A 23961-nucleotide genomic window follows, 5' to 3' on the forward strand; every position below is an offset into this window, starting at 1 on the left:
CTTCTCTAAACAAAGAAAAAGTAATGAAACTTAATAACATGCAATGCCAAGCTTTGTATGACTATACTTCAGAATATCCAGAAGATTTAAAATTCAATGCAGGTCAGGTCATTGATATTTTAGGTGTAGAAAATACAGATTGGTATATTGGTCAATACATAGATGCAACTGGTTATCGCAGTATAGGAATATTTCCAAAGAATTATGTACAATTATCAGAAGAAACAGAAGGAAATGAGATAAATATGAAAGATATTGTAAATAATACAGAAGATATAAGCAAAAATAATAAAGATGAGCATACAAAATCAGATAGAGGAGAGAAATCAGATACATTATCTTCAAAAGAATCTGAAAGTAAAAAGAGTGTTAAGAAGTCTTTTCGGGAAATTTTAGACTCATTTAATACACCTAAAGAGGAAGATATCCCAAGTACAACTAATAGACATTCATATATTCAAAAACCTAGAATGTGTTTATCAAACATATATATTAATAATACGAGACAGACAGAGACACATAATACAGAAAATTTGCAAAAAGATATTTCATCTAATGTCCCCGAACAAAATATTCTTCAGTTAGGATCTCTTAAAAATCGGATTTTAGCTCTTAAAAATATAAAATTTGATAATCAAGAATCACTTGAAGCAAATGCGTCTAATAATAATTTAACATTAGAACCTATTCTTGAGGAAAATACGAAAAAACATAATATTGCACCTAAAAACATATCTAGTGAAATATCATCAAATTCATCTCATTCTTTTAAGCCAAATAAAAATGCTCCATCTCATGAACCAAGAGATCCAAAGCAGGAGAAAAATGAAAAAGATAATCTCATAAATGATGAAAAGAAAACATCAGAAACCATATCAAGTAAAAACAATGATTCTTCTATAGAAGAAGAACTTGCTCGTCGTGCTGCTATTCGTGAGCGTATGGCAAAAATGTCTTATGCAGGTATGAATATGCATATGGTTTTAGGAATATCCAAGCAAGAGTCTACATATACGGGACCTAAATCTTCACCAAAAAGAACATCTTTCAGTCATAATGAAGATAAATCTCAAATAACAACACCTGTTTTTTCTGTTCCAATCGTTCCATCTTCACCTACAAAACAACCAAATAGAAACTATCAGCTAGATAATTTTTCTAAATCTGATATTCAAAATACGAATAAAGAAATTACTATTCAAAATAATTCTTCGGAATTTGTAAAACATTCTCTTTCACATCTTCATTTGTCAACACCTCTAAAATATCATGATACTGTTAGCGTTTCTGAAAACGATATTTCTTTAAAAGATGACAATGAAGATTTAGGTATGTGATTAATCAAATTCCATTTACATTAATATGTATTAGAAAAATCTGCAATATATTATACCCCTGTTCCAATTGTGGAACCATTTTCAGTCTTTCTTTCTAAAAATTCAAAAAATAATTCACCGATTTTAAGCAATAAAACTATATCACCAATTCTTATTGGGCAATCTCCAGAAAATTTCGAACCATCAAAATTGCCACAAAGACCGTTAAAAGATCCACCATCCATACCTGAACACCCATATTCTACACATTCATCAGAACTATTTAATAACATAGATCTCTCTACACAAAAACAATCTACACCTTGCAGACCGGCAAAGCCTCTTTTTATTTCAAAATCGTCTCTAACATCCAAATGTACCTCTCCTATTCTATCTCAACATGATAATAGACTTTCTCATACTTCTAATATATCTTCAGAATTAGGATTCATTTCAGAAGAAGCATCAAAGAGCCAATTATCATGCTCCGATTTCAAAGATAAGTTAGAATATACATATATTCTTGAAGAGAAACAATTTTGTATTGATGAAGACAAATTAGAGGAAAACAAAAATTCAAGGAATGATGTTTACAGAAATGATATTTCGAGTAGCGTTGTTTATGAAAAGAATGCTAATGATGATATAAGCCCTATTTCTTTAACCAGTTCATATGTTATTCAAAATATTGCAGATAATAATAAAGTCAAAAAAGATATTAACAATAATATGTTTGCTCAAACTGACGAAAGACCCGCCTCTAATTTACAATACAGATATTCAAAATACCCAGGTTCTCCGCTTCAACAAAATTATTCAGAAGAATATTTTTCTTTTTGCTCTCCTGCATCTGATATATCAGAAACCGATAAAAAATCTAATAAATATCAAGTTTCAGCAGAAAAGCCATATATTCATAATCAATTATCAATAAATCAATTAAGAGGAGCTCATTACTTAATAGATCAGCGTAATATCAACTATGATCCTTTTAATCAAGTAGAATATATTGCACACAACATTGATTTAGAAAAAGACACATTATGGTGGACACTTCCTAATGCACTTCCTTCCATATTTCAAAATAGAAAAGATATATTACTAAAATTTTTTGAGTCATCACATCTTTTAAAAGATGGAAATACTATAATTACAAAAGAAATTCGCATTCTTTTTCATGATTATAGTGAAACACATATTTTAGTAACATTTAACAAAAAAAATCCTGAAAATGCAAACTTAAAACAAATTCATCAGCCTTCTCCAATAAAACCAAATCAAAACCAACTAGAAATTGCATATGAAAAGTTTGGCACTCAAATTGCTAATTTAGCGAGTTTACATTTTGGAATAACCGTCGGTGATGGTAGTCCTTTTGCTTTCGTACAGGATATTATTAGTAATATTCCAGATGCATTACCATCTACTGGTGTAAGAGCATACGGTGCACTGATTTATCGAAACAGAGCAAATGCATCTACAGAACAAAGAGATGAAATTAAAACAGGAGATATTGTTTCATTCCGGAATGCGAAATTTCAAGGCCATAAAGGAAGTTTATATACAAAATACAATATAAGTGTTGGAAATCCGGATCACGCTGCTGTAATCATGGAATGGGATGGAACTAAACGAAAAATTAAAGTATGGGAACAGGGACGAATCTCAAAAAAAGTTATTCAATCAAGTTTCAAAATAGGTGATCTTAAAAGTGGAGAAATTTGCATTTGGAGAGTTATGTCAAAATCATGGGTTAGCTGGGATTCTTAGATGTTGTTATATCTGCTTTATTGTTTTATTATGCTATTTCTTAGATTTTCTAAAAAAATTCTAGATATTTATGATTAATTGAATTTCGCGTTCTTGAAATAGAATCGCTGTTATATTTAATTTTAATAGAATATATATCATTTCGTATTATCATTAATTTTTACGCGTTTTCTAAATAAAATTATTGTTTAGCCTCGCTTTTCCCTTATGGGTGTTATCAAAAAGACAATTAGAGTCAGAGCAGTTTTATTATACTAAATTTTACTTAGAAATAAGCAGGAAGGCAATAAAAAAGATTACCCAACAAAAGGAGATAGGTAGAATTTTATCTTGAAACTTATAAAGCTTACTTTTTTTAGAGTTTCTATACATTATGTATATTCCTTTAATTATAAAAACCTAATAACACTTAATATTAGACAGGAACACTTGAAAATGGAAAAAAAATAGACTCTTCCTATGATAAAGGCAAGCCTTTTTCTACAATTATAGGGACAGGGGTATACTATATGTTTTTCTATATATCAATATTCTTAAATATATAGCAAGTAATCCGTGGCTGGGATGGTATATTTTCAAAGATCATTTTAAATAATACAAATTAATGTTTATTGAAGAAGCCATTCTTCAAATGAGTATTGGTGAAGTTGCCGAACTTACAATTACAGGGGACTATGCATATGGACAAGTAGGATATCCAGGGTAAGAAACAATTTTTTTAAAAAAGTTTACATATTATAGTATAATACCTCCAAATGCAACTTTGATATTGTAAGAAATATTCTTCATACTTTTAATTCTTAACAAGACAAGTGAAATTAAATTACTAGAAATAAATGGAAAATCTTGATTTATACAATTAAAATCAAAATTGCTTTAAACAAAAAATTTAATAATTTAATGCTTACAACGTAAATGACTTTAAAGTTAGTTTCATTATCATATAAAAATATATTTTTAAATACTAATTCCAAAAACAAATCCTATTAAATCCAAAGTATTCACAAAAACTATGTAATAATTATAACATTTAAAATAAATTGATATTTATAAATACAATACTACTAAATAACCACTTCACACATACGATTCTTGTGGGAAAAGAATTAACTTAAACCATTGATTTTAATCATAATATCCTTTAGCTTTTTAACTTTAAAAACTTCAACGTAAAGTGTTTCTTATTAAACATAAAATCTTTGACAATAAACCAACTTCTATATTTTCAATTCAACCCAATAACTCTATATTTTCACTAAATCTTGAATAAAATATATTCGAAAAAAAAATATTATCAATTTAATTAATATCAACGATTATTTAGATCTATTTCTCAAACTAACTCTTTTTATAGAAGATTTCACATTTTTATCATTCATAGGCAAAACACTACGGCGTTTAGAAGGTTTTTCGATATTTGAAATTGTTTGTGATACACTCCTTTTCTTTGGATTCTCCTTATTATGTTTCGTGAGCGTTTTAGTAATTATTTTATCAGCAATTATATCATCTTTGCGAGAATCGATTACTTGATGCTGTAGATTCTTGATATTAGTAAGATCCTTAAAATTAGATTGCGCCTTAGATTGCTCTAGTTTTTCATTTAAGAATCTACTTCTGGTCATTCTCGTGCACTCTTTCAAGGAACTTAATTTTATTTCTTTAGAAATAGGAATAATAGAATTATCAATTAATTTCTTTCCACTAGCTTCTTCAGATGGCTTCATTTGCCCAGCTGATCCAATTATATTATTATTATTTCCATCGCCAGCTTTTCTAGAATTTCGTGTTATTCTATACTTATTATGACACAAATTTTCATGAAAAATCACAGCCTCACAACTCTCAGATTTAGATTTATCATTAATAGCTTTAATGGCCTTTTCTCTTATTCTACTTGATACGCGAATCGGCTTTAATTCTCGTGTTTTTTTGGAAGATTTCTCTATAATAAAACCTTGTTTAGATTTTCCAGGAACAATGGATCCAGCGGATCCTTTTATTGGACTACTAGAACTACCCCCAACACATTGTTCCTGCAATAATTCAACTGATATTCCTTCATAAGTTGTATCGCATTTAATCTTAACAAAAGATGAATTTGTATCTGTAGACTGAAAACATTTATCCGCTTGAGAAATATTAGAATCCAATTCTAAAACTTCAATTGTTTCGAAGCTTGTATTATTTTTCTCAATAGATAAAAAATCAGTATCTAATTTACTTGATACTTTATCAGAAAAAGAATGATTTAATATTTTTTTTGTCTCGAAATCCTCAAAAAAATTCGTCACTTTCTTGGTATCACCTAAATCTTTATATTCTTCATATGTTAAAGAACAAATATCATCTTTAATTAAATGGGTATTTTTATAAGATACATCTTTATCTTCCTTAACATCAATATAACGATTCCGTAGATCTAATGAATTATTTAATAATTTCATAAAATCAGCAGTCTCTGGTTGTTGATTACAAACATGTATATCGGTGAAATTATTATTTCCGATATCATTTGATTTTATTGAACAAATGTTTTTATTCATAATGTTAAATTTTTTATGATTACGAAAAAAATGTTCAGTCATAAATACATCTTGATTATCATAATTTCGTGTAGATTTCTCGTCATCAATTGATTGAAATTCTGGTATATCTTTCTGAATCGATTGATTTATTTCCATATGTTCCTCTTTAAAAACAGGACATTTCGATAACTCGGAAAAGTTGTCATTAGATTTAAAACTAAATTCATTACTTATTGATTCTTGAATATTTCCTGTTAATGATTCTAAACCAATTGTAGAACTGGATAATTTAGCGAAATTAAACAATTCACCATCCATAACTTCGGTATTAAAATTCATCATAAATTGATCCATAAACGAAATTTTAGAATCATTCATATCTTCTTTATTATTTATAGAAAATTCTTGCATATTATCTGTATTATTCACCAAAGAACTCTTGTAACTCGTATTATCTATAATATTCTCTAAAAAACCTGTATTATTTTTAGTTGATTCACTTGCATCAACATGTAAATTTTCTAAACAAGACGAATCTTCTTGACTATTTAATGAAGTAAAATCATTGAATCGAACCTTTTTCTCAATTGCTGAATCAAAAGAAATGTCAGTAACACAAAAACTTTCATTTTTATCAGTATAATCAATACAAGAATCATAAAACCCGTTGACTCCAGAATTAAATCTGACTAAACCATCCTTCAAAAAGAAATCATTTTCTTGTGAAGAATTTGTAGAAGACTTTAATTTGAAATCATATATTAATTTATTTGAAGATTTCGTGCTAATATCCGGAGAACAATACAGCTTCATTTTTTTTCCAGGAGCAGTAAGAACCCACTTTCCAGGTGAACACATTTTATCAATGTCTTTTAAACTATTTGCAGAAGAACACGGATTTAAACAACTTACATTAGCTATCGATAAATTATTTTTTAGAATATTCTTAGTAACAGACGAAACGGGCGACTGATAAAGCTTTTGTTTTTTGCCATTATATGTAGCTACCCATTTTCCAGGAGAAAATGTTTTAAATTCCGGGTATATAATCTCAAGTTTATTGTTAGAACATAGATTATTTTCATGATGCCTTTTTTTTTTACCAGAATTAAGGAGAGAAGCACCACAGATTACATTATTTTTTAAAGATATGCCATATTTCGAAGCTTCTAATAGTTCTAAATTATTTTCTTTAAAATTATTATCTGAAGAACATAATGGCACCCATCCTAAAAGTTTTTTCTCAGAATCATCTAAAATTTCCAAAAATTCCAATGGAGTTGTTGGTAAATTAATCTTTTCTTGTTTTTCACTCACAAATTCCACTTTATTAATGTAAGCGGATAATGGAAGAGAAGGATCAGATATTGAATGTCTAGACCGCAAATTTGTAAGGGCTGGATTATTCAAAACTTTAGAAGCTATAAAAGGCGGAAAACTTGGTCTCTTTTTGTACACATGTCTTTTTGTTTTAATATCCCTGAGTTGGCGAGGCAAATCACGCGTATCAACATAATACTTTTTAACTAAATGTAGAACAGGTGAACCAAATTTCAACGGCGAAGGCTGAGCATCTGGAAAAATGCTAAAAGACTTCTCTTTTGGAGGACTAACAATTACATCCTCTTCTAATTTAAACCCCCGAGAATTATAAAAATTATTGCAGATACCAGATGTACTTATTTTCTTCTCTGGAAGAATTTTTGACAAAGAAATCACTGGATGCAATAAAATCCCATCATCCTGCTCAGATTCTGTTCGTTTTATCTTCAAAGAACTATTCAGATCTATGGCATCTAACAGTTTAAGTGTTCTAATAGTTCCAATATTTTTAATCTTACCATTTTCTTTCTCAGAAAACATATTTTTTTTTTCAACTAATAAAGAATCTAGAGACACATCAGATCCTTTGGATTCAAAATATCTATTTAGTATTAAATCATCCATAGATTTGTCGATAGCAGGAGAAACTATTAAATAATTAAAACTTTTATAATTCCATTTTATAATATACCATTTATTTTAATATTAGATGCAGGAGATAAATCCGGCATTTGAAAATCTTGATCAAGAATAGAATTTTTAGCAGGACTAAATACTTTATTTTTTATAGAATCGTTATGATTAAAATTCTCTTTTTTTATAATCTCGATGTTTTTTTCAGAAAAAGGTAAAGAAGTATCATATTTATCTTTAGAAGTAAAATCTTTAGGACCAAGAACGAATATATCATTAGAAATAATTTGTTTTTCAGGAGAATTTTCTATAGATGAAGCCAGTATCTTTAAATTTTTAACGTCACCTAGAGGAGATTCCTTACTTCTTAACCCAGAGTCCACTACATCAAGTATCTTAGATTTTACTATATTATTTTTTGGAGTTTTAATTTTTATGGATACATGTTCATTAACCAAATTTTCCTTAAGAATAGGCTGCAACGGTTTTTCATTCATAAGATATGTATCAAAAACATCCTTGAAATTATAAATAATATTTAAAATTTCAAAACTACATACCTTATCATTTGCAAAAAGAAAAGATGACTGTTTTATTGATTTAATAGGAGTATAAGTTTTTAATTCAGGAGTCTTTATAAGTTAGTACAATTTCTTGGAAACAATACATTTATCCTACATGTATTACTACTTGATTGTCTTTTTTTTCATTTGTTGGATATTCCCATCGAAATTTATGACCAGAAAGACTAATAATATCACCCGTATTTAATCGAAACTTTTTATTTTCAGAAATATCTAGTTCATTGTTATTAACAAAAGTGCCATTGACACTCAAATTCTCTAAAAATGCCTAGTTCAAAAATAAGATTTTTTTAATATAAATACAAAAAATTCACATTTCCATTATCATCAATTTCAAGACGAGCATGTTGACGAGAAATAACTTCATCATATAATCTGACATCACATGACAAATGTCTTGACACAATTAATTTTATCTTTTTTTGTAATAAAAATTTACCTTCCAAAAGTATTTAATCTTTTCGTAATCGGAAAATGTGCATACTCCTCTTCAGTACCTTTTCTAAGAACATAAAGAGTACCAAACAGACAAGCCATCTAAACGATAACTTCGAAAAGACCCCGATAAATTCTTTGTTATTTAAAATCTATTATTGATATTTTTATCAAAATAATCGAAAAAAAAAACAATGTTTTTTATCACATGATTTTTACAAATGAACCGAATAAAAAAATAAAAAAAACATATTTTTAAAGATCTATAAAAACTTTAGATAGCTTTGCATATAAAAATTACAGATTAAAAACATAAATTATACATGCAAAATATTTAGTTATATATCTTATTAAAAAAGAATATTCAGTATGAAATATTCTTAATAAAAATCCTAAATAACTAAAATTATTCTATAAATTCTGGATCTAAAATCATTTCTTTATCTACATCTAAAAATATTCTAGTTTTTAATGTAGAAGGCAGATACTAAAATAATTAACTAAAATCATTTAACAATACCCATACTTCTTGTTTTACTTTTCCATCCTTATAAAGATGATTATATTTATAGCCTACTCCATATCCAAGTTCACTCATTAATTTTGTAGGGCAATTCCGAATATGCCTATGAATATTAGATATAAATAATTATTAAAACAATTACAATGGAATTTCGGCAGAGAAAGCACCATCTTCTGTTTTAAGAACATGTTTAACATTATTCAAAGCTAAATAGATCCTATTAGATTTCTTCGCTTCTGCCAAATAAATTGCAGCATGAGCTTATAAAAATTAGAATGATAATAATAATAATGATAATAATAACCTAAAAAAATATCGGCCTCTGGCATTCCTACAGACTGGACAGCCTGATAAGCTGATATTGCCAGAATAAGAGCATTATTATCAGACTATTCTATTTAGACTAAGTAAATCCCTGTTTTATAAAGCTTACAGTCCCGATATCTTCTGAAGCAATGCGAATCTAAAAAAGGCTAAGAAAAATAAAATTACATAGGAAAATACCATTCTACGTGCTATATACAGAGGGTCCTCGCCCCCAAGAAGCATTCTTCCAAGATAATATAACGCTGCATTAGCATCAGAACCGCGAATACTTTTATGAAATGCTAATAATAATCAATATGAAAAAATAAATCATACTAAAATACCAGATATGGTATCATAATGAGAATCGCCAACACGATCATAGACAAAAGAAGTCCTTTTCAAAATATTTCTTACACTTTCTTTTGTAATGATATCATTCTCTTTGGTTTCAAAATTTAATATTATTTCTAATGTGTTTAATGCAATGCGAGCTTAAAATATTATTAAAGTAATAAAAGTAATGCATGTTACCATCACCATCAGACAAATTCGCTAAATATTCTATAACACTATCATCGATATTAATTATATTTTCAGAAGATGATTTAATTATTGATATAGCATTTTTCAAAATTTCAAAAACATGCATGGAAGAAAGCTTGTGTAAAACAAATACCCTACATCTAGAAAGTAAGGCGTTGTTTATCTTGAAACTAGGATTTCTAATAAAATATTTAAAATCAAAAATTTATTCAAAAGAATAGCTCACTCGGTAGTGGCACCAATTCTTTATAAGTAAACATTTGTACAAAAAATATTTAAATACTCACAATATAACTATCCCCTCTTCTATATAATGCAAAAAGACATTTTGTTGCATCTAATATTAATTATTATAAATATTAAAGAAAATATACAACCTTATTAAATTGTTGAATCTCATCTATAAATATAATTGTTTTACGTCCTGTCAAAGATAACATTTTTTTTGCATCGTCAAAAGCCCTTTTCACATCGCATATAGTGCTAGATGTAGCAGAAAATTCTTTGAATTGATTATTTGTGGTTTTTGAAATGATCTAAACTAACTAAACTTAATATATATATATACTTTCAAAATACTCTTGCTAATGTAGTCTTCCCTACTCCAGATGCTAAAAAAATAAGTCTTTTTTTCTGAAAAAAAATAGAAGTTGCATGCCTCCCCATAATATAAAAGAAGGGAATTTATCATTTTCAATTAATTTTCTAAGTAAACCATACTTTCCAATTAAATCTTCCTGGCCTACAAAATCATCAAGTGTTTGAGGTCGAACTCTTTCCGAAAGGGGAGAATAAAATTCAAAATTGCTATTATTTTTACTTTTTTTTAAATAAGAAGCTTCCTTGGAAGATAATTCATTTTCATTTTGTACCCCCCTTTTAGATAAAGACGGACAAGACAAAATATTCTCAGAATATCTATGATTTTTATTGCAGGGAAAAGACTTATTCAGAAAATTTTCGTTAAATAATTTTTGCTGAATTGAACCTAAAGAAAGAGACTTTAAGTTTTAGCATGTCTTTTATAAAATATAATATTTAGAACACATATTTCTTTTCATGACTATCGCATCCCCTATCCAAATGGGTATTTATTAAGTCAATATTAACATCTTTTCCACATATAGGGCATAAAACATATTTTTTTGTCATTTTTATAGTCTAAAATGCTTATCACGTGATTTTTTTAAAAAGAATTAATGTTTTAAAGTGAATTTATAAAAAAATATAAAAATATCAACAAAAAACCAAATTTATAAGGAAACTTATTATTAAAAAATAGTCTTTTTTATTATTGAATAAACAGAATTTTAAAGTTATTTAAATATTTATTTAAGAATATAATATTATTAAATTATCAATTTTTACAATTTTAATTACATATAAAGCATTTGAAATGAATTCAAGAGATATAATTTATGAATTTAAGATATTTACTTTTGCATTCTCTACATAGATAATATATTTATTTAGTAAAAATCAAAAAAATAAATAAGTGTTAAATATAATCAAAATTATAAAATACAGAAATTATATAGTAATATTCAAACTAGCAATTATAATGAATAATAATATAATTAAAAAAAAATAAATATTGAAAAATGCATTTATTTTAAACAAAAATATTTAAATTTTTAAACATAAAAAATAATAGTAAATATATTTTAATATTTGCAATATATTATCGTAATTAATATTCAAATTTAATTATATGTTTCTTTATAGTAGTTAAATATTTACATAAAATGTAATTATTTAAAATATTAAGTTTAAATAAATTGCTATAGTAAATCTATTCTAAATATTCAAAAATACATTTTGTTTTTTTTCAAGGATAAATAAATGAATAACCTAATTTTCCTAAAAAAATTTAAAACGAAATACAATAAATTAAATAAAAAAGGTATAAATATCTGAAAATATAATTTAATACATATGCTAATGTTTTATCTGCTTTTATTAAATCCTAGAACAATTATTAAAAATATTATTTAAAATAATAATAATACAATTCCTGTAAACATTTCAATGTAGGACTAAAAAATAACCCTATTTCCATACATTTTGATTTTTTTATTAAAATTATAAGACAAAATAAAGCCCAGGGGCATTATCTTAAATTTAAATGGAAAAAATTATTAATAAAAAATATTGTATCTTTCAATTTGATAAAAACAAAATATAAATTTCTATATATGTTTCAATATTTATAATATTTTTTAAGCGTTTTAAAGACCAATTAATTTTAAAATAAAAATTAAATATGTCAGTAATTTTAAAGAATTGCAATACTACTTAAGAAAAATATATCAATATATAATATTTTTAGTAATACTTAAATTTTGATAAAGTAAGTTTAAATCAAATAATTTATATATTTATTTAACATTAATATATTTTGATTAACTATTTAAAAATTAACATTACAGATATAAAAAACATTTTTTTTAAAATATATAAAATTTTAAATATAAATAATAAAATTAATAGTTTATTTTATTTACTCTATAGACTTTTAAATACCAAAAATAAACAAATTATTGATTTGTACAAAATATAATGCTTTAATAATATAAATTTTTTGTAATTTACTTTAAACTATTTTCATCAAAATCTAATAAGATTTTTAATAAACTTAAATATCTTAAAAATTCACCTATGTATCTAATATTAATTCAAAAATTTAGATTTTTTTATATAATTAAGATAAAGATATAAATAATATTAGTATAATACTAGTATAATACTAGATAAAAACTAATATATTTCTATTGCTCAAAGACTACTTTCCCAAAAAAATAACCATTAATACTTTAAAAATTACATATCCAAGAGACATTACTTATAAACTTTAACCAAATTATTATTTTTAAAGTAATATAAACAAACTTTAATTTTTATTAAAGAATTTATCTAAATTTCTAAAGAAATGAAAATTTAAATTCTAATTATTTTTACATATCGAATATTTTCAGGATATTTTAAAATACAAAAACAATAACTCTATTCAAAATATATCTATATATTTAAATAATTTAAAATCTTTATGTATCATAATAAAGAATTATATATATATATATGTAAATATATTTAATATTTTATCAAATAAAATTCTAATTAAATTTCTTTAAAAATAAAATAGAAAGTAAATTTATAAAGATTAAACATTATGTTTAAATAAATTCGAATTACAATATACATGATATATACTGTCAAGCAAAAATCATAGTTTTAAATACTTTATAGAAATAAACAGTATACTTTATAAAAATAAATAATATATTCTATATACAAACAATCCATACTTTTGAAAACTAAATATACCAAAATCCAAAAAAAATGCATTATAATAACAAAAATAATTTTGATCTATAAAACCAAGTATAAAAATAATATTAGTAAAGATTTTAGTTTTTACGGAATTTCATAATTAGAAACTTCTAAGCATTCAAAATAATATATATAAAAATCAGCCCGAATTTTAATTTCCAATTATATAATAATTATTATTTTTTTCACAAATGAATATTCCTGTATAGAATTGCATATATTAACTTTAATAATCCCATTACTTTGAAAAAAAAGTATCATGCTTTTGATTGATGTCCGATGTTACAAAAGTAGCTGGTAATATAGAAACAAAAATAGGTCGAGATGGAATAGGAAACCATAAGTGTCTTGCAGTATAATATACATTCAATTTCTCATTAGTAATTTTATCCTTAATAACAACTGCTGATGCCACATGATTCAATACTGTAGTAATAATAAGCCTAATTAAGTGCTGATGAGGATATATTCTATTTTTAATTCCCCTATTAAAATTTTGATGATATTTTAGTGGAGCAGAAATATATCTTAAATTAGATACCGAAAGATTACTTTCAGATGCAGAATTAGAAATAGTCGTTTCTCGTGACTGAAAAAAATTTGTAGATGAACTAGAACTTTCTGGTACGCTGTCTCCATTATTTTGAGAAAAAAGTGAAATATTTCCTTGACTTTGATTTATGGAATTAATCATTTTTAATTTATCTAAAGACTGACATCTTAAATCAATTTCAGAACTATTAACAGAAAATCTCTGAGAAACATATCTATTCATAAAAAAACTACTGAGACTGCTAACAGAAGAACAAACAGAAAGATATGTATTTTTTGGAACTAAAAATTTGCCAATTAAAATATCTTTTTGTGCGCGCCTTACAAGAAAGAGTGGATTTGGGTCAAAAGGAACTTCTTTTTCCGAAATACGATATTGATTAACAATTACCCATAAAATAGTATTAGTGCATATAATCCATGTAGATAATAATGAAACTAAAAGATGAATAGGTATATCTACTTTTAAAATTTTCGAAAAACTTTGACTTTTTTGATTTTCTATATTAATGTCATTATTATCTGAAAAATCAAATAGACTAGCATGAAACATTGTAGAATCAATAGATAATTCACTTTCTGATCTATAAGTTAATAACCATTGAACATAATCAGAACCATTCGAATATGTTTCAGGATCATTAGTTCGTTTAACTAAAAGTCTTGAAATAACCTTTACAAATTCATTCTTAGCTTTTAAAGCATTGGAATCATAAGAATGAGATTTCTCTAACGATTTATGAATAGTACAAGTAAGGCGTAATATATGTTCATAATCAGATTCATAAGAACCAAAAAAAATAGAAATTAATGCTCTAATAACAATATTATCAATGAAACCTTTTAAATCTACAGAATCTGATGTATTTTGACTTAAAGCAACCAGTGTTTCAGATGCAATGCATGAATAATAATATCCTCCAATATTTGTACGACAAGGAGAAAATGCTTGAGACAAACAAAAATTACTTGCTTTAGAAAAACGCGAATGGCGGCCAAAACTATCCATATTGTTTAGATCCTTCGAATCCTTAAATATATGAGACCAATTTCGACGTAAAGCAGCATCCCAAGATAACACAGATTCACCTATTGACAAAAATTGACTCCCCATAAATGGCTCTAACGATAATATAATTGAAAGACATGTATACGGTTTAACCACATCAATCCAAATAATTCCTGAATGAGGGGTTTTAGAAACAGCGGTTAAAAGATATTGTATAGGATTTCGATTAAAATCCCTAATTCTTTTCCAAGGAGGTAGAAAATATATAGCTGGGGATGAAGGATATGATGGATATGAATAGTAAAGTCTCGGACGATAATAAAATCTAAAAACATTAATATTAAAAAGAAAAAATTGTTTATAAAACACTTACACATAAAGCGAAAATATAAACATTGAAGAAATCAATATAATTATCCATGGTGAAACTATTATTGAAATCACCTTGGTTGACACATTATAAACATCATCGGATAACATCAATGTCAACCAGAAAGTCAGATATAAATCTCGCTTCAATTTCAAAAATTTCTAGTATTTTTAATTCTAAATTCTCGAAATACAAAATTATCACTATTTAGCTTCTCCTCCTTACTATATATATAAACCTCATCTAATTTTTTTTTGATTTATAGAACTCTATTTACCAATTGTAAATATATCCTAAGTTCAACTAAATTAGGGTTAGGACTACAAAGTTAACAAAATTATCATTTAATATCCATTAAGATTTATAAATATATATAATAAAATAAATTTATTGATATATCAACAAGTATAAACCAGTAATAAAACGAATAAATTATGATAAAAATATATAAGTAAATTGTGTTATATTTAGCTTTTTAATTTAGATTATTTTAAAAATGTTTATATAAAATTTTAAATAAAAGTCTTAGTAAAATAAAAATAAAAATAAAAATAAAAATAAATCAAATGAATTTTCTAGAAACCAATAAACATATAATTATACTTAAAATTGAATTATATATTTATTATTTATTTATTATCAAATACTTATTTTTATCGTTATCTTCGAATCCGGAACAAAGTTTCCTAATTTCTTAATAATTATAAAAATGCAAAAGTTTTATGAAAATGCCCATTTTTTTTTCTTGACTCTCAAGGGATATGAGGGCTTTTATATTTCCAACTTTTTTATTAATAACACAGGTCTTTTCAAGGGGTTTAGAGGTTTCAGGTTAGTTTTATTTTTGTTATATATTCTTTATATTTATTATTTTAGAATTCATTAAAGATTCAGCTGTCCCAGAAAATGAAAGATACATAAAGTTTTACAGAGAGTTGTTAGATAATCCTGCGAAAGAATTAGAAAATCCAATAACTGATAAAGAGAAAAATACTCTTGAGCTGATTAGAAAGGTTCATTCTTCATTATCCATTGAAAAACATTTTGAAAATCAGGATGGTATAAAATTGATGAATTTGAAAGATACTAAAGAATATAGATGTAATAAATGAGCCTATTCTTGGAGAATTAACAAATCATTTTAAACGCGATTTTTCTATTGATGAATGCATTAATTTAACATCAATTTGCTGTAATGTTCTTAATACTGCTGAGAATAAGAACAAAGAAACATTAAAAGGAATATGCTCCAATAAAGAAAAATTTTGCACTAATCTATTAAAATATTTTAATATAATTTGCACACAAGTAAAAGATGAACAAGAAAAAATTGTTGATTTTACAAAAGAAATTTGCCTCAAGGAGTGTCAGAGATGTAATGATCTTGAGGAAAAATGCAATGGTATTCTAAATAATACATGTATAAAAGTGAGAGAAGAGTGCAAAAAATTTAACAATGAAACAAAAGCACCGGAGAAACCTGAAACACCTAATAATCCTAAAAAAGAAGATAAGCCTAAAAAGGATGAGCCTAAGAAAGAAGACGATCCTAAGAAAGAAGACGAGCCTAAGAAAGAAGACGAGCCTAAAAAAGAAGACGATCCTAAGAAAGAAGACGAGCCTAAGAAAGAAGACGAGCCTAAGAAAGAAGATGATTCTAAAACAGATGATATAAGTGAATCATACCTAACGGAATATGAAGCAATTACATCATTTGAAACTGTACCTGTAACGGAATATACAGGCACTGGTACTATAATTGCTCATGTAACAACAACAACTCTTGAGGTTCCAGAGACATCTACTATCCTAGAAACGCAAATAGAAACAGTTACACGTTGTAATTGCAGATGTCGTTATTCTACATGTACACAAACGATAATTAATGATTGTCCTACACCAAAACCGACAGAAGAACCAGCAGGGGAGCCAGCAGGGGAGCCAGCAGAACCAACAGAAGAACCAGCAAAAGAACCGGTAGAAGAACCAACAGAAGAACCAGCAAAAGAACCGGTAGAAGAACCAGTAGAAGAACCAGCAAAAGAACCGGTAGAAGAACCAGCAAAAGAACCGGTAGAAGAACCAATAGAAGAACCAGCAAAAGAACCGGTAGAAAAACCAATAGAAGAACCAGCAAAGGAACCGGTGGGAGAGCCAACATCTGAATCAATAACGAAGACAAGTATAACTGAAGGATGTGTAATTTCGAAAACACTAACGCTAACGATAGAGCCAACAAATAAATCAGGCGAACGCAACAAGGGTAGTGGAACAAAAATTGAAAGGCTTTATAATAATAAAATGATTTTTACGATTGTAGGAATGATAACAGGAATATGGATAGTTGTTTAATAGTGAATGTTTCTTATATTTCGGAATGTTAGAAATGTAGAAAATCATGTGGCAGCATGTAAAAAATAAATATTTTTTATTTGTATTTGATTAAATTAATATTTGTAAAAAAGTAATTTATTTTATATATTAAATATTCATAAACAAATTCTATTCATAATCTTAATGGAAAAATGATTTTAAATTGATAGTTTCTAAAAATGGAAATAACTTTTTAAGTTAATTTGATATAAGAAACTACATTACTTGAAAACCTAATTTCTAAAATAAATCTTTTTAAAAAAAGACTAATTAAAATAGGTAAGTATTAATGATTAAAAGAATTGTATTTTTTATTTATTGTTTTGTGATTTAATAGAAATAAGATTTCTATAATAGGTTTTTTAAAGGAAAAAATAGAATATTTTATAATATGAAATTATTATATATTTTTTAAAATAGATATTTTTATTTTTATTTATACAAAGTAATTTTTCTCAAGAACATTTTAGATGGTTAGAAATTTATTTTTAACCATTCTATAGATTTTAGAGTGAATAATTTGGATAAGAATCGATAAGGAATAAATTTTACATTTTCAAAAGAATTTTTATTAATAAAGATAACATCAGAAAATAATATCGATAAAGACCTTTAAATTTAACAGTAATTGAAATTATGTTTTTTTTTTCAAAAAAACAAAACATCTAATTATTTAATTATCTAACTCTTGGAAAAAGATTACCCTTAGGTATAATTTTTTCAAAAAAATTTGTATATTAATAAAGAAAACAAACAGAATTTAGAACATCTGACGTCATTAGTAAAAAGAAATATTTAAGATTAATTATATTTTGTAATAATCAATTTAAGCCTACAGTTCTATTGTGATTTAATTTACAAAAAAATAAATACAAAAAATTATTAAAAACAATTATATTTTAATATATTAAGCGTGCTTTAAGATAGGGTTTAGAAAAAGCCGAAATTAAAATATTAGATAAATTTATAGTTGAGGATCAAAAAATGAAAAATTACACTAAATTACAAGAAATATGGTTGATTATTTAAATAATTATATTGTAAAAGTATTGTTGAAAAAGTAATAAAAAAGTTTAAAAAATATAATAATAATTTTTTAATTAAGGAATAGAAGTGATAATTTTAATAAATGCAGAAGTCGAATAAAATTATTTAATAAAATATAATAAAAATAAGGAATATTTGTATAAGAATAAAATAGGTCAAAAAAAACAAAGAAAAAATTAATAAGTTTAATATGAAAATGTAATTCTTTTGGGATAAAACTTTACCTTAAAATATTATCAAAAAAAAAAACAAGTATCTATAAATGGAAAAAGTTACAGAAGTTATTTATTAAGAATGTCTAAAATTAAGATCCATATGTTTTTATCTACAAATAATCTTTAAAAGTATATTATTAGATGCGAGCAAAATACAAAAATAGTATATTGTAAAAGAGGATTAATGATAAATAACCAATATTTCAAAAGAAAATAAATATAGATGATTATAATTTAAATCGAAGCATGGATAAAAGTTACTAAAAAATTGATAATCCATAATTTAAAAAATAAAAATTGTGTTATTTACTTTATCTATTCAAAAAAAAGGATATACAAAACAGTTAAAAGCATTCTTATATATATTTTAAAAATATATTATAATTATTAAAAAAATGTAGAAAACCTATAGTATTTTTTACTATCAAAAAAGTATTTTTATTAATTTTATGAGGTTGGTGTAAATTTAAGGTCATAGTATGCTAAATTTCTTGAAAAAAGATTTCTCCCAAGAAAATTAAAAAGGTATATAGAAATGATTTATGTTTTTTGAAAAGCGTATTATGATAAATTTTTACTAGATAGTAAAATTGTAAAAAAGAAAGATAAAAGTGGGGAGGTTTGTTTAAAATTTAAAATCAAGAGCGATCAGTTGTGAAGAATATTGAAGAATACATTAGTCTATGTTTTAAAAGGCAATTCAAATAAGAATAGAAGCTAATGTAATTATTCATAAAACGAATGCAATATGAACGAAAAAACTCAAAGAATACTACAATTGATAAATTATATATAAACAATAATGATAACAAAAATAATGTAATTATGAAGAAAAGCTAACAAAGGAATATTTCTCAAATGAATCAATATATGATATCAGCAAAAGAATTTTAAAAGAAAAATAAGGGATAGAGAATCAGACAAAAGGGTTTAAAAATTAAGTAAAATAGAAAAAAAAGATATAAAAATGCTACTTTAATTTTATTCATTTATGAAATAATAAAAAAAATTGATAAAGAAAAATAGTAATAATAAATATTATCGATTTTATCACAATATCAAGTGACATGCACTTATGAAATATGAAATAATTATCATAAAGACTTAATAGATAAGACAAAACGTATATATTTTTTATTTTTATAATAATTATCAATGAAATGAAACAAAGAAGAAAAGAACGAGAAAGATAAAGACAGTATTTTAAGGACAGTGATTGATATTTATAATGATTTTTAAGGAAGAAGCCTAAATTATTTTTTTAGTATTTTTTTCTATGAATAAAATTGATAAAATTTCTTAAATCGATAAAACTAAAAATGTATTCAAATTTATCTAATATTTTAAAACTCAATGCATATGATATGTTTTTTCATACAATATATATAATTATATTAATAGAATTATTGAGTTTAATAAGTAGTTATATTTTAAATTATTTTAATTTTTGATTTTTTTAGATTCAGCTTATGGAAGACAAAATATACCATTAAGGTCTAAAGAGGCTGAAATGAATTCAGTAAATTCATCGTTTGAATATCTTGTTGATGAGGAAAGTATTTATGCTTTGATTCTAAAAACAAATTATAATAATGAAGCCAAATGCAAAGAAGAGCTAGAAAAATATTGTGAAGAATTAAAAGAAGTAGATCTAAATTTAGAGAGTGTTGATAATAGGGTTAAAGAGATTTGTAATGATAGAGGAAAACTAGAAAAAAAATGTCAGGATCTAAAAACTGAGTTTACGAAAAAGTTAAAGAAAATAGAAGATAAAGCTAAACAATTAATAGATGATCCTAAAGATGAGGATTGCGAAGAATATGAAGCAGAATGTTTATTTTTAGATCAAAGCAGTCCTTTACTTTCGTATTATTGTAATAAAATGACTAATGAATGTTATAAAAAGAAACGCCAAAAAGTAGCAGATGAAATTCTTTTTAGAGCTCTTAAAGGGACAGTTAATGATACAGATAAATGTAAAGAAAGAATAAAAGAAGTTTGTCCAATATTGAGCAAAGAAAGTGACGAGTTAATGTTGTTATGTCTTTATCCTGATAGTACATGTAAAAAGCTTGAAAAAAAAATTGACTATTTTTGCAATTTTTTAAGAACAGAATTGAATAATAATGAATTAGAGGAGAAATGTCATGAAAGGCTTGGAGACTGCTATTTTTATGGTGAAAATTGTAACAAAACGAAATGCGATGAAGTTAAGAAGCAATGTGAAGAAAAAGGAATTACATTCAAAATTCCAGGATCAGATTTTATTCCGATTAAGCCAAAAGTAACATTGTTAGAGGAGATTGGACTGGAAGAAGTTTTTAAAAGAGCAAAAGATAAAGGAATTATTGTTGGAAGATCAGGAGAAAAGAAGTTGGAAGATATGCTATTATTGTTAAGTAAAGATGAAAAGAATAAGAACAAAAAATGCGCTAAAGCGTTAAGTGTATGCAGTACTTCTGACTATTTAGCTAGTGAGTTGAAGACTTTATGTGAAGATAGTGAAAAAGAAAGTAAATGCGAAAACTTAATGAATGTAACAATTAGATGTTCAAATTTCAGATCAAAGCTTTACACAAACAAATTGTCACCATATTCTAATAATAAGGATGCGGAAACTATTTTACGTCATTTGCTTCCTAGATCACTTACTGAAGAAGAATGTATAATGTTTGAATCAGAATGTTTTTATTTAGAAAATATATGCTCAGAAATACTTAAAAAAACGTGCAAGAATCTAAGAGCAGCATGTTATAGAAAGGGGCAAGAAGCAATACTGTATGAATTGTCTAAAGATCAGTTGCGTGGAAAGTTTAATTTAAAATCCGAGAATAAAAGCGTTAAAGAATGTCAAAAAGAAGTCTTAAAGAATTGTAGAAAACTTAAAGAAAATAAAGAACAGATTTCAAGATGCATTAAACCAAAACAAGTATGTCTTGAGTTTAGTGAGGATATTTCAACTCGATCGAAAGGATTAAAACGAAATTTGGATATGATACGGGATTCTTTTACAAAAAAAGAGTGCGTTGAATTAAAAAAAAGCTGTGAAGATCTTGAAAAGGATTCAAGTCTAAATTATTGGAACTGTATTACATTGAATATACGGTGTAAATATTCAGAAGTTGTAGAAGAATTGAAGAATAGATTTCTAAAAGAAAAAAAAGATACATTAAAAAACCAAGAGAATTGTGAAAGAGCTTTGAAAGAAAAATGTGATGGAATGTTTAAAAAGGAAACAAATCTATTTAGAATTTCATGTGTTTTACAGAAAGAAACATGTCAATCTATTGCAAAAGGCATGGAAAGCCACTGTCATTTACTTAAAGAGAATATAGAAAACCAGAATATTCTGGATGAAAAAAGTGGAAAAGGAAATGAAACATTACTTGAAAGAATATGTTTATTATGGAGTCCATATTGTGATCAACTTATGGAAAATTGTCCAGACCTATTGAAAAAGGAAAGTAATGGGAATGATGGGGTTTGTTTAAAACTTAAAGAAAAATGCAAACCATTCCGGGAAAAGGAGCACTTAGACGATGAATTGACTTATAAATTAAAGGGCAATTTAGGGGATAATGCTAAATGCAAAGTAGCGTTAGAAAACTATTGTGTTCAATGGAAAACAGGAACGAATGATACTTTAAAAAGTCTATGTAATACTAATAAAAATATGAATGTTGAGAATGAAATTTGTAAAAGATTACTGGAAAAAATAGCGGAAAAATGTTCAACTTTGAAGACGAATCTAGAAAAAGCGGAAAAAGAATTACAAGAGAAAGAAAAAGAATATGAAAAAGTAAAAAAAGAGACAAAGGAAGCTATGGAAAAGAGTGGCATATTCTTATCAAGACCTAAAGAAAGTCTGGATCAACAAAGTATACAGGCAAATGCAGTGAACAGCAGTGTACTTTTGTCGTCTATTTTGCCGGAAAATTATTTAAACAAACTATCAAACGCCAAAACAAAACTTAGAGTTATTCAAAAATCATATGTAGACACAGAAACTTCGGAAGTAGAAAAAGAAGGGTTTAATGCAGTGGTGAGAATATTGGAATTGTATTTAGAATTCAAAGAGGAATGCAAAGTCTTGCAATTGGATTGTGACTTTAAGAAGGATTGCCCGGAATCTGAAGAAGTTTGTAAAAAAATAGAGAAACTATGTGAACTGAAGCCATTAGAAATTAAACCTTCTAATGCAACAATAATGACAACAACAATAGAAGGATCACTTTGTAATGTAACAATGGCAACAGAACCAGGGAAAACGACGGAAAAAACAATAACAATAATAAAGACTATGAATGAAACAGCAACAAAACAGCGCAGTACAATAACACTTACAAGAACAAAGATTATAGGAGAAGGGAATTTTACGTCACTTTGTGATATCAATATACAGGAAACAAATGTATCATTTTATACAAGTACATTGACAAGTACACTGACAAGTACACTAACAAGTACACTAACAAGTACACTGACAAGTACACTGATAAGCACATCTATAATAACATCGACAGTGAGATTGACGTCGATACAAAAATGTAAACCTACAAAATCTATGATAGATTCGACTAAAGAAACACAAAAAGAGGAAGAGAAAGAGGAAAAAGTGAAGCTGAATGAGGGGATGAAAATGAGAGTTCCAGAAATAGTAAAAATAATATTATTGGGAGTGATGGTTATAGGAATGTTATAAAATGAATAAAAAAAGCCATTATAATGAAAGTCTGCATATATCCATTATTTGTATATAGGATAAGAGATTTAAAAAAATAATATATAAATTTTTAATGAATAATGAATTGAAAATTAGGGTTCGAATATTTTACCCCACAAATTTACCCCCTAGTTTTTCCTTATTGGGTAAAATTAAGCTTATCCTAAAAGAATTAGCAAACCTATACTTATCGTCTAAAATGATTTCATGATCTATTTTTCACTCACCCACTTATATGCCACTCAGGGACAAGCGATGGGTAGAGGAAGTCGCCCAGAAAGAGGCGGCGATGGCACAGCCGGTTAAGAGGCAAGCAGCAGGACAAGCAGCAGGAAATGATGAGATTAAGGAGGAACAGGTTTTGGGTTTAATTGTGAA

General features: G+C 25.9%; 8 protein-coding genes across 8 annotated transcripts; 5 read left to right on the forward strand and 3 right to left on the reverse strand.

The window, feature by feature from the left end:
• Positions 1-23: 23 nt before the first annotated feature.
• On the forward strand, positions 24-3086 carry PNEG_03587 (hypothetical protein; the record flags this gene model as incomplete). Its single annotated transcript, XM_007877490.1, has 2 exons — positions 24-1329; positions 1372-3086. 2 exons carry the CDS (start codon positions 24-26, stop codon positions 3084-3086), a joined length of 3021 nt encoding a protein of 1006 aa, XP_007875681.1.
• A 121-nt stretch (positions 3087-3207) lies between these two features.
• On the forward strand, positions 3208-3995 carry PNEG_03588 (hypothetical protein). Its single transcript, XM_007877491.1, has 9 exons — positions 3208-3230; positions 3279-3320; positions 3366-3403; positions 3446-3461; positions 3506-3586; positions 3632-3653; positions 3704-3788; positions 3828-3857; positions 3900-3995. The coding sequence occupies exons 2-9, from the start codon at positions 3294-3296 to the stop codon at positions 3934-3936; spliced, it is 336 nt and encodes a 111-aa protein (XP_007875682.1). The 5' UTR covers positions 3208-3230; positions 3279-3293; the 3' UTR covers positions 3937-3995.
• Positions 3996-4295: 300 nt separating this feature from the next.
• Positions 4296-8691, reverse strand: PNEG_03589 (hypothetical protein; the record flags this gene model as incomplete). Its single annotated transcript, XM_007877492.1, has 7 exons — positions 4296-7410; positions 7456-7584; positions 7629-8088; positions 8131-8202; positions 8249-8422; positions 8469-8550; positions 8594-8691. The coding sequence occupies 7 exons, from the start codon at positions 8689-8691 to the stop codon at positions 4403-4405; spliced, it is 4023 nt and encodes a 1340-aa protein (XP_007875683.1). The 3' UTR covers positions 4296-4402.
• Positions 8692-8995: 304 nt separating this feature from the next.
• PNEG_03590 (hypothetical protein) lies at positions 8996-11116 on the reverse strand (the record flags this gene model as incomplete). The annotated part of the gene is made up of 14 exons (XM_007877493.1): positions 8996-9076; positions 9116-9215; positions 9255-9372; positions 9417-9501; positions 9546-9575; positions 9617-9720; positions 9763-9912; positions 9953-10143; positions 10191-10208; positions 10252-10301; positions 10342-10500; positions 10544-10575; positions 10623-10965; positions 11012-11116. The coding sequence occupies 14 exons, from the start codon at positions 11114-11116 to the stop codon at positions 8996-8998; spliced, it is 1566 nt and encodes a 521-aa protein (XP_007875684.1).
• Positions 11117-13532: 2416 nt separating this feature from the next.
• PNEG_03591 (hypothetical protein) lies at positions 13533-15335 on the reverse strand (the record flags this gene model as incomplete). The annotated part of the gene is made up of 2 exons (XM_007877494.2): positions 13533-15180; positions 15229-15335. 2 exons carry the CDS (start codon positions 15333-15335, stop codon positions 13533-13535), a joined length of 1755 nt encoding a protein of 584 aa, XP_007875685.1.
• Positions 15336-15986: 651 nt separating this feature from the next.
• Positions 15987-17577, forward strand: PNEG_03592 (hypothetical protein; the record flags this gene model as incomplete). Its single annotated transcript, XM_007877495.1, has 3 exons — positions 15987-16056; positions 16102-16284; positions 16325-17577. The coding sequence occupies 3 exons, from the start codon at positions 15987-15989 to the stop codon at positions 17575-17577; spliced, it is 1506 nt and encodes a 501-aa protein (XP_007875686.1).
• A 2602-nt stretch (positions 17578-20179) lies between these two features.
• On the forward strand, positions 20180-23562 carry PNEG_03593 (hypothetical protein; the record flags this gene model as incomplete). Its single annotated transcript, XM_007877496.2, has 2 exons — positions 20180-20279; positions 20321-23562. The coding sequence occupies 2 exons, from the start codon at positions 20180-20182 to the stop codon at positions 23560-23562; spliced, it is 3342 nt and encodes a 1113-aa protein (XP_007875687.2).
• Positions 23563-23818: 256 nt separating this feature from the next.
• PNEG_04009 (hypothetical protein) lies at positions 23819-23961 on the forward strand (the record flags this gene model as incomplete). The annotated part of the gene is made up of 1 exon (XM_019757768.1): positions 23819-23961. A coding segment is annotated over one exon (143 nt), but the record flags the coding sequence as incomplete, so codon positions are not given.

The sequence above is a fragment of the Pneumocystis murina genome (assembly GCF_000349005.2).
Source record: "Pneumocystis murina B123 chromosome Unknown supercont1.16, whole genome shotgun sequence".
NCBI lineage: Eukaryota > Fungi > Ascomycota > Pneumocystomycetes > Pneumocystales > Pneumocystaceae > Pneumocystis > Pneumocystis murina.